This window comes from Colobus angolensis, unplaced genomic scaffold (assembly GCF_000951035.1).
Source record: "Colobus angolensis palliatus isolate OR3802 unplaced genomic scaffold, Cang.pa_1.0 Scaffold27, whole genome shotgun sequence".
Classification (NCBI taxonomy): Eukaryota; Metazoa; Chordata; class Mammalia; order Primates; family Cercopithecidae; genus Colobus; species Colobus angolensis.
Window position 1 is genome coordinate 5,767,176 of NW_012115932.1, and position 11,766 is coordinate 5,778,941.

General features: G+C 36.4%; 1 protein-coding gene across 4 annotated transcripts in view; it reads left to right on the forward strand.

Moving 5' to 3' along the window:
- Positions 1-11,766, forward strand: part of GABRA1 (gamma-aminobutyric acid (GABA) A receptor, alpha 1) — a 56,017-nt gene that overhangs the window by 25,231 nt on the left and 19,020 nt on the right. For all 4 annotated transcript variants that reach the window (XM_011947719.1, XM_011947720.1, XM_011947718.1 and 1 more), the window contains 2 exons: positions 2,567-2,787; positions 4,995-5,077. In XM_011947719.1, coding sequence (XP_011803109.1) covers positions 2,567-2,787; positions 4,995-5,077 — 304 coding nt within the window. The remainder of the gene's footprint in view (positions 1-2,566; positions 2,788-4,994; positions 5,078-11,766) is intronic.

Genomic DNA, 11,766 nt, shown 5'->3' on the forward strand with positions numbered 1-11,766 from the left:
GAAGGAAGGAAGGAAGGAAGGAAGGAAGGAAGGAAGGAAGGAAGGAAGGAAGGAAGGAAAGAAAGGAAGGAAAAAAAGAAAGAAAAGAAAAAAAAAGAAAAAAGAAAAAGAGGGTGGCTTTGGCCAATCTTCATCCAGATACCCACTCTTGGTCTAATGAACCGTGCCCCAGGGGGCAAGGTCATCTTATAGAGCTAGCTTCTGGGAACTACCTGCTGCTACCACGACAATCACACAGGAAGAGTTCTCAGAAATGAGAGACCAAATATTTACACTCTTGGTTAGGCAGAAACAAATTTTCATCAACTGTTTTTATTTCACTTTGTATTTCAACTTCTAACACTGCAGAAAATGGAAATGAAGATTACCCAGTGAGTGCTGCTCATGTGTGTGTGTGTGTGTGTGTGTGTGTGTGTGAATGGTACAGTATTAGAAGGAAGAATGTCCTAAACGAATTTGGGGATTCCATTGTCTGTCATTAGCACAGATAGATAAAGCTGGTGGTAAACATGATAAACATGCGAACATCATGATTTTGGCAGATTTTGACATAATTTTTTGAAACTATTGCCTTTGGGATACATCTTGTCAAAGATTTGGTAGTACATCTAATTTAAGTTTAGTTTATATTTAACATGTATTTTATTTTCAAAAAACCTCTTTGGGGCAAGCAAATAAATGAACCAAAGGCTAGATTCATGGGCATGTGGTCACCTTAGGCATCCTTGTAACTTTGATTTGCAAGTGGCCATTCATTCCTTCTACTGTTCACCAATTTAAAGTCATTCAGTTGGATAGAAACTAGAGCTTATACTGCTAAGTCCTGAGTAACGGAACATTTCATCGTATATTATATCCCGACCTCACAAGCTTGTCTGTCATCTAGAGAGAAAAAGCTGCACACGCTGAGGTAGATCCATCCACCCAGTTTTCCTGACAGGCATCGGCACGTTATTTCACTTGCTGATATCCTCCACAGTCTCCCCTCCCATGGAAAATACTATTCTATGCCCGTCGTACACCATCGTGAATTTTTCTTACAGTGCCCAAGCCTAAACAGTCTCTCCTTTGTTGAATTTACCAGGTGCTTAAGAAATGTTTGTTGGTGAGTAAATTCCCTTCATGTATTTATCACAGTGCCTTTCATCTGACACTTTCAAACACAAAATCCTAACCAACAAACAAGGTAACTTGTCTTGTCTACAAAGAAAGTCTGGCACCATATTACACTTCCTTGTTTCTGTCTCAGGGAGCAATTAATACTATATCTGGTGCATTATAATACATTTAATAATAATTGTTAATTATTTGATCAGTAAGGACTCAGCAATGCCAAACAAGTGCCAGAGAATGAACCTTCATTCAATCTTCACCCAGCATTGCTTAAGCCCTTAGAAGGAGACATGTATTTAAGTTCCTATACAAAAAGTTCATACACAAAACTCCGAAACACAAACATTGTTTTTTTTGTAGGTCCTAATGACAATATGTATAAGATTTAAAAAACAACTGCTTTGTGATGTAACAGGGTTTAGAGGATTAGGAAAATGTAGCGTGATGTTTTCAAGTTAGTTCACTTTCTGGTTTGGGGTATACTAAGATTAATGGAGAATGTGGCAATCTCTACTTCAAACCATTGAGCTCCAAATTTAGTGCCAGGGTGGCAAGTACTGCAAGAAAAATGGCTATTACCCTTTTCAATTTTAGGAACTGGTAAGTCACATTGCTTGTTTTCAGATTAGCAGATGTTTGTCTCTAGGTATTGCCATAAGGAATTCTGTGTTTATTCAAATAAATAGATTCCCTGGCTGTGAATGATGATGAGCTTCAAACATTTTTCATGTGGCTTTTACACATATACAGTCACAAACACACACTCACACACTGACACACTCTGCATTCTTATTTTTTGTTCTTTTTCTTTTTGAAAAGGATCCAAATTACCAGTAGAAGCAGTTTCTTTGTTTTCATAATCTTCTTTAATGTGTAGGATAATTGAAAGTCTATGTACATTATCTGTGGAAAAAAAAGTTTATTTAGCAAAAAAAAAAAAAAAAAAGATGGAATTTTTACACCCGTATTGGAATCACAGTTTACTTGGGTGTGGGCATGAGGTTTTCAGAGACAATGAGAGGGCCCCCAAAATACTAAGCTTTACCTTTATGGCTGGAATTGTCTAACTTAAGCATTTTTTTCTATGCATAATACCCTCTAACATGAGTTTGTTTTAAAATTGTGATATATTCTATGTCTTCTAGTGCTGCTGTGATAGGGTGGAGGTGGGGTGTTACTTTCCTTTTACATATCTGAGCCAATAATTGGAAAAATTTTTCTGACCAAAAATTATGTCAGGCATTTTAGATTTTTTTTTTTAAAAAAATCGTTACACCAACCAGTGATTCTCCTGACATCAACATGTACATGCTATCACACATTTACTTCTAAAAACATCACCTAGCTAACATTTTACTTCCAAAGTTGCAAAAATTGTGCACTGTCTGTGTTAGATATTTGCATTGCAAAATACAGCACAGTGAACTCTTCGTCATTTTCCAAAATTACCTAGGAATATACAATAGATGTATTTTTCCGTCAAAGCTGGAAGGATGAAAGGTTAAAATTTAAAGGGCCCATGACAGTCCTCCGGTTAAATAACCTAATGGCAAGTAAAATCTGGACTCCGGACACGTTTTTTCACAATGGAAAGAAGTCAGTGGCCCACAACATGACCATGCCCAACAAACTCCTGCGGATCACAGAGGATGGCACCTTGCTGTACACCATGAGGTAAGGATGACTGCACTGTCATTCATGAATATTTCTGTACTTCATTCCCTTCCACTTGTAAGCAATCATCAGGCTGATGAGCCATGGTGGAATATTTGCTTCCTTGTTTTACAGCCTTAACAATCTTAAAAATCTCTCCAACCTGCTCTAATTCCCTCAATCAAGGATGAAGTATTATTTATGCAAATGTTTATTTGCTTATGTCTAGTTTTATTCTTAAATAATTTTCTGTAGCTAGGTGGATTCAATATAAGGAACTTCCTCTTTCTATTATAAAACTCATATATTCCTGCATTCCAGTAAGAACTAGATTACATTTCTAGAAGCTCTCTAATGATTTACATCTGAAAACATTCCTACTAAAACTAAAGTAATAAAAAACAGAAAATATGGAAAGTTACAAAATTCATAAAACACAGATTCATGTAGACATAGGTATTTGAAGAAGCATTTGAATTCACAATGGCATTGATAGCTAGATGAGAATATAGATACTATTAATTTTTCTCAAACTAAAGACTACACATACATTTCTGTTTTATGAACATTTCCCCCTCTTTAAGATTGCTGTAAAGCCCAGCATCTATTAAGTGTTCAATACCTTATGATTGAATGAAGGAAACATGAATCAAATAAAGTTTTGAATATTATATAGAAAAAAAGAGATGTTTAAAAGTATTCCTCATTTATGAAAAATTAAGAATGATTTGGAACTCATTCTTGAGAGCAGCAGTAGTTTATTCCCAGATGACTTGTTAGATACGAGTTTTTCACATTTGGTCAACACTTAGTAATTCATATTTTTCAATTGTTTCTTTGGTACAAAAAGATAATAAAGGCAAAATGCTCAATTTAGTGGATTGTATGAAAGTACAGTAATATTTTATCTTTGGAGAAAACTGCCAGAATGCCTGGCTTTTCAAGCACAAACATCCAAAAGAAAAGAAAAGAAAAGAAAAAATGCTTCAAGAGACACTTTAGATATTGAGCCAACTAATGAAAATGTAATAGGACTCAAAAAAAATCTAAAAGATAAAAATAGAGGATCAATGAGCACATGTGTTGAGAATTTTCTAGATTATCTAAGCAGGACCTACTGGTATTTGAAATTTGAAATATTCTCTCCCAATGAAACACCCTACACTTGGCTTTGAGCCTAAATCCAGTATTCATTCTTCTTCGATGGCAGTTTTCTGAGGAGAGACTTGCATATCCCAAGTAGTTTATTGATTAATGGTTTCTGATGTATGCAATGTTCTTCATCTGTATCTTTCATCACCTAAAATTTTCCTTTGCTAATGTGTTTTTACTTTCTTTAATAATTTAAGAATGCAATTTAATCATTAATTTAATTTAATCATTAATTATACTTTGTATATTTGGCTATAAATCTATCTTATTACATTTCTTGAGCTACTTAGTAATATGGGTAAATATACTTGCTAAAAATCATATGAAATGCATGAATATAAATTTCCTTATAATTCTACAAACTGAAAGCAAATATATTTCAGTGAACTTCTTTCTTAGAAATCCAAAAAAACAAAACAAAACAAGAATAGATTTCATATCCACAGAACATCCCAGGGACTAGAGAGAAGCACAACGGAGTCCTAGCTTCAATTAGATGGTGGGTTTGTAAATAAAACCAAATGGTTTGCAAGTAGTGAGATCATATATGGAGACGTTGTATTAATCTTAATCTCACAAAGCCTGAGGACACATCCCCCTTCAGCTTTTGTTTCCTTCTTTTATGCATTTGGTGCTATTTTAGGGAAAGAAGCAGAGAGAGATGCACTTAGGAGAAATTCTCTTTTCTTCTGTGCTATCCATGTCTTCCTCTCAATCAAGGATAAATTAGTATTTACGCAAGTGTTTATTTGCTTACTTACAGTGTTATTCTCAAACAATTTGCCGTAATTGAGTGGATTAGTTAACGGTTATTTTGGAAAATATTAACAAGGCTTGCCCATTGTACAGTATCAGGAGTTGCCTTTTTTCTTAAAGCAAACAAACAAAAGGATGGAATCCACTCATTATTGTAAATATGTATTTTTAGATCATTTGATTATTAACAGCTCAGCATAACCCTACAATTTATGCCTGCTTTGTTAATATATTTGCTACAGTTAATAGCATTCCACTTGTACTTATCAAGAAGTATCTAATCTATATGGCTCTTGTTTGTATCCTATGTTTCCCTTAAGGCTGACAGTGAGAGCTGAATGTCCAATGCATTTGGAGGACTTCCCTATGGATGCCCATGCTTGCCCACTAAAATTTGGAAGCTGTGAGTAAATTTATATGGATTTTTCTTGATTGTGAGTCATTAAGCATGAGAGATCTCTAGCTATATCTGTGAGAAAAGCACATAGATAAGAGAATCAAGAAAATTTAAACAGAAATATACTGCAGGGGCTTTCCATAAGCAGTGCTCTGTGACTTCACTTTTTAATGTTGCTTCAGGAGAGAGGTTATTCTTTATCTACTGAACTAGAAAAAATGGATTAAACTAGTTATTGAAATAATTCTATTTATGCTGAAGTTGTATTTATAGAAAAAGAAGTGAAGTATGGATGCTTTTACCTCATGGATAATATTTTACCCTCTATGAGTGGAGATCATTGTGTCTATTTTATATCTTTACTGACACTTGCTTGATCTTAAAAATAATTGAATTTGTTTACCAGATTAAACTGTTGGTAGATGGCAAAGGACAATAATTGTTTCTTAATAAGAAAGCCTACGCCAAACTGATGTTGCAAAAACACAAATGCCCTAATCATAGTCTTAGAAAATTAGCTGATATGTCTGTGTATCTCGTGGCATTGATGTATGTATATATATTAGTGCTCTTGAAAGAATCCTGGATAAATGCCCTTCATAATAACTTCCTGAGTTTCGGCTGTTTGAAAATATTCAGAAACACCTTGGAGGAGCCAAGAGAAAAATGACTGTGAGAGTCAGGTTCCCCGGTCTTTTCTTTACCCCTCTGCTTTCGACTGGTTTACATGCATGGAATGAGTGGGAATAATGTATTCTTGGTTTCCTGCAGGGGAGTTATGTACAAGGACTGAGTCAACTCCTGGACTACCTAACCGATTTTCTGTTCTCACTAGACAGGCAGTCTAAATGACTATTTTGGTGAAGATATGATTCATAGAAGAATAACAGTGGTAGTGTAGGAAGACAGAAAGTAAAGAAAATAGCAAAAGGCCTTCGGGTTCCTAGCAGCATCAGTCCTGGAGAGAGAATTTTTTTTATAAATTCCATTTTGTACTGAAACTCAAAGATAAACTACTTCAAAAACTCTAGCTTAAACAGGCATTTGGTGGTAACTCCCTTCTCCCTGCTTTTTTCCCCCAATTTAATATACATTATTTAATATGAACTATTATGTTTTCTCCTGAATAACAGACCCATTTGTAATAATGGTAATACGTACTATATGTTACTTGCATGTCATACAGTATATTAAATATTTGTACATTTATAAGTTCATCTAAATCACAGCATAACCTTACAATTAGGAAGATCATATGCCATAGTTTGCCTGGGACAGTACTGGTTTAAGCCTAATATACTGGCATAATTTTTTTAAGAGGCAAGGTCTTGCTCTGTTGCCACGGCTGGAGTGCAGTGGCACATAGTGACTCACTGCAAGCTTGACCTCCTGGGCTCAGGCAATCCTTCTGCTTTAGGCTCCTGAGTACCTAGTATACAGACATGTGCCACCATGCCTGGCTGGTTTGTAACCTTTTTGTATGGTTGTGGTATAGACAGGGTCTAGCTTTGTTGCCCCGTCTGTCTCATACTCCTGGTCTCAAGTAAATCTTCCACTGTGGCCTCCCTAATTTCTGGAATTACAGGCATAGCCACAGTGTCCAGCCTGGCATAAATACTCATAATTCCTCCTTTTATCTTAAAAAAGTCCTAATTTGGAAAATGAACTGCATATTTTTAAAAATTAGGAATGTTTTCAGCAGTGAGAATAGCTGAAAAAAGGAGAATTTATCATTTTATATAAGATATGTGAAAGTGAATGTTGATAGATTTCTGATTGGTTCAGCATCCTGACAAGGCCACTGTCTTAAGATGTCTTTAGATTTTCCTTCTCATCACAAGGTGACTGCTGTAACTCCAGCCATTGCAACTCTGTTCATGATAGAAGGTAATAGTTGGTAAAAATGAAAGGAGTAGTGCCTATGTAAGAAAAGAGAAAAACTTTCCCTAAAATCCTAATCGAAATCTACTTACATCTCATTAATCAAATGTCTCACATTGCCACTGATATTTGCAAAGAAGAATGGAAGTAAATATTTTTAATTGGATACATTGTCAACCTGAAGAATATTGGAGGTATTTTAAGAAGAGGTAAATGTGTAGTGAGTAGAAAACAGTGTCTCATATGAGAAAATTGAAGCTAAACAAAATAAGTAAGCTGTTTTCCACCTCAGAGCCATATGCTCTTTTCTTTGCCTGGATTACTCTTCCCTTGGTTCTTAGTATGGCTGACTTCTCTCTCTCCATATGTCGGCATAAATGTCATCTCCCTGATGACCTTATCGAAATTTCCTTACAGTCTCACCAGTCTTGTTGATCACAATGCACATTTATTTTATACCATTTGTCACAGCAATAATGATTCCTTTTATTGTTTAACTTTTTATTGTCTGGAAACTATAACGTCACGAGAGAAGGACATATTTTGTTCAGCTTTTCCTAGCAGAAAGGCAAATACACTGTAGGTTCTCAGTAAATATTTATTGAATGAATAAAGGTTACAAGACTTAGGCTTTAAATGTCCCTTCGCAGTTTTTTTTTTTTTTTTTTGAGACGGAGTCTCGCTGTCTCGCTCTGTCGCCCAGGCTGAAGTGCAGTGGCCGGATCTCAGCTCCGCCTCCCGGGTTTACGCCATTCTCCTGCCTCAGCCTCCCGAGTAGCTGGGACTATAGGAGCCCGCCACCTCGCCTGGCTAGTTTTTTGTATTTTTTAGTAGAGACGCGGTTTCACCGTGTTAGCCAGGATGGTCTCGATCTCCTGACCTCGTGATCCACCCGTCTCGGCCTCCCAAAGTGCTGGGATTACAGGCTTCAGCCACCGCGCCCGGCCTGCCCCTTCACTGTTTAAGCTTCAGAAAAGAGAGATGAAGACCTGTGGGGAATGAAACAGAGCAGACTAGACACTGAAGTGCAGACTTTGATGGTCATGCTTAGTGGAAGGGAACACCATGGCTAGTTACCACTGCCTGGCATTGGCATGAGAAGAGGCGGGGCAGTCCATTTGTTGTTCAGTCACTTCTCTGACCTGGCCTAATTGGCATATTTCAAAGGTGAAGAAACTGAGGCAAGAGTAGGCTAAAAATATTGTGACTTATTTTTTTGAAGTAAAAGTCTTGCCGAAATATCAGAGACAATAATAGGCAAAAGGGGTTTTCAATAATTTAGTGGAACAGTCTGTAATAAATGTTTGTGAGTATTCTGAAGCAACCTCATCCATATAGTGATAAAATATAAAGCTGAGAAGCAGGTTTTCTTACCATTCTCTATTAGATTCTGATAGTTAAGGCTAACTTAAACTTTCTACTGGTTATGGATAAAGCTCTCTTTATAAAGCCAGCTAACCGGAGGACAATGCACGTGATACAACTGTGATGGTTTCACTGCTTTTGAGAAATATACCAAATAAGGCTTTGTTTCCAAAAGAAGATATTTGAGTTACAGATTCTGACATAAAGACCTAGGCAAAAGCTGAATCTAGTAAGGCCTTAATATATGATTGTTTTTTTGACCAGTTATCTAAAACAGTGCATTGTAAACACAGAGAGAGGAATGAGTCAAAATTGGAATGAATTCTGAACAATTTACAACTTTAGAAATCATTTTTTTCATGTGGTTCATACAAATGGAAACACAGAGACTCATAAAAGCAAAATGGTAGTGTCAATTAGCAGCTCTCCTGATACTCAGTAATATGCGTTCCCAGTGTTTTACCACCACAGAGTTCTTTCATAACACCAGTCACAACCTTGTTGTCTTTTTCATTTTATTAATTAGTGTTTTTGAGATAGGGTCTCTCTCTGTTGCCCAGGCTGGAGTGCAGTGGCACAATCATGGCTCACTGCTGGCTCAACCTCTTGGGCTCAAGTGATCCTCGTACCTCAGCCTCCTGAATAGCTGGGACTATATGCACATGCCACCACACCTGGTTAATTTTTAAATAAATATTTGTAGAGACAGAATTTTGCCATTTTGCCCACACTGGTCTCGAACCTCTGGGCTCTATAGATCTGCCCAGGTGAGCCTTAAAAAAATGCTGTCACTGCAGAAATAAGCCACCATGCCCGGCCACTTTGTGGTCTTATTTGTAAAACTGTTTTGGGGGCAATATAATTTATTTGAAATTGTAACTTACAATTTTTGGCTAAGTAACTGGAGACTCTTTTTAACCTCACTTTTCTTATGTTGTTGTCTCCAGTTGAGTACATTTTCATAGGAACTACTTTCTGGTTACTAAAATTTAAGGAAACAATAGGATATATCATCTTTGCTAAGGCCTTAAGTATATCTGTATTCTCCATCTTAAAATACCAACTTGCATCATGTGAATCTACCCTTCATTTTGGAAGGTTCTCATGGAGAGACATGGATAATGAGTCATCTGCACCTTCACAATGATGTCATGCTTGTATTAGATGGCCTACACATTTTCATATGCAATGGTGCTTCTATGAAATTGCAAGAAATGAGACACCAAAATTATATAAAATAAAAGGCAATGGTAACACATTTTTCCCCCTCTACAACTATATTAGCAGCTCAGTAACAACACATGACAGAGGACAAAAAGATAGGGTGCAGACATTGTTGCTAACGGCAGTGCAATATAAAAGCAAGAGTTTTAGTTTGCTGTGAAATGACACAAGATCTAGAATTGGTTTCATCAATAATTGCATGACCACCAAGTATCTTGCTTGGCTTATGAGAATCTATCTAATATACAGTTTTGCCTAGAAAAATACTTCTTATAAAACACAATAAAGTCAAATGAATGGCATCCTAAGTCTTTATCTTGGTTTTCCCAGTTATTAGTAATGGCGCTTTAAACAAGTAATTTTATTTTTTTGCCTCAGTTTACCATCTGTAAAATGCAATTAAACTCTGTGACTTTTGAGGCATTTGCAAGCTGAACATTCAATCATCCCATATTACCATAAACTCATTATGTCTTCTTAGGTAAGACACTTCCATTAAAAAACAATTATTTATCATATAAAAAGTTACTGAATGTGGTTATCTACAAATTGTAAGCAATACAGTCCTTCTCAAACTACTGTGCTCTCCCAGCTTCTAAGAGATTTGTAAATCCCATTTTACAGCCCTCCTAATAGACGCAGTACTCCTACTCTACACAATGCTGAAATGCTTTCCTTTTTAAGACTATAAGGATAACCACAATTAAAAAGGAAAAGCAAAGACAAATTTAAATTATTCATGTCGTACTTTTACATGTCCCATGAACCACTAAATTAAGTTTTAGTTCATTCTCTTAAACTTGTGGAAAATTTTGTTTTTAGAAACCATCTGATTATAAATTGATGCAGAAATGATGTTGGAACTGGCAGGCTACCCTTGTAAAATCAGGGAACACTGGCTACATTTTTCTGCCTCGCTCACCTCAGTGAAAAGTAATCACGTTAGAAGCTTTGTTTTCTGGACTGAGAGGCATGGCTCACATCTTTTTTCAGGAAGCCTTATTTTCATGTTAAAAAGCAACCACAGTTTTACACCCCATAATATTTTATCTGGGGAAAAAGTGTATTGGACAGAACACAAAAGCCTGGTTATTTAAGTGGGATTGGGTCAAACAGAGGTGCATTATGACTTTTATGAGCCATAGGCACTTGTGCCTTTGGAGGCCATTCCTCCAGGAAGAAAATTAAACTTATTTTATGACTGAGTTGCTACAAAAATGAATATAATCCAGATTATATTATATGCACTTTATCTTTGGATTTCAAAATAAATTAAAATATTTTTGTGGCCTCCTAAAAGTATTGAGGACCTTGGGCCCTGTGCCTAATGGAGAAGTTGACTGTTGGCCAACGAGTCAAGCTCTTATCATAGGCCAACATTTACTATGATGCCCCCCCTCAAAAACACTGGAAACAGCTTGCTTTTTCTAATGTGATATTTTCTTAAGTTTTAAACCTCATTCTGTATCTAAATAGAAGAGAGTACGTACTATCATTCCAACCTATACGAAGCGGGTGTTATAGGACTAGAAATCAGAAAAGGTATGGAATTCCTTCTTCTCTTTCTCTCTAACTCTATAAAATCTCTCCCTCCAAACTGTGTAAATTATCTATCAGAATTATGACCTAACCTCTCATTAGGAGATGGCCAAGTTCTAAGTGACATGGCAAATAAAAATGATTGAGAAGAAGAGCTATAGAATGTAACTCATCATCATGGAAAATATCTGTAAGAACGATAATCAATAGAAAAGAGGAGAGTAAACTGAGACTTGCTGATGTACATGCAGGAAAATATCCAGTGATTTTTACATTTATCATGATCTTTGCATTTATCGTGACCTTTTCCTGGCTTAACAATAATTTGGAACAAAGCTACTGCCTCTAACCTCATTTCATCTCTCATATGCTTCACTCTAGTCAAACTGGTCTTCCTCAAACTAGTCACGCTTTTATCTGCAATAGAAGAAAACACTTGTGAGGCTGAGACAGGAGGATTGCTTGAACCCGGGAGGTGGAAATTGTAGTGAGTCAAGATGATGCCACTGCACTCCAGCCTGGGTGACAAGAGTGAAACTCCATCAAAATAAATAAATAAATAAATAAAAGGAGAAGGAGAGAAGGAGAAGGAAGGGGAGTGGAAGGGGGAGAGGGAGTGGAAGGGGGAGTGGGAGTGGGAGGAGTAGAAGAAGGAGAAGGAGAAGAAGAAGAAGAAGAAGAAGAAG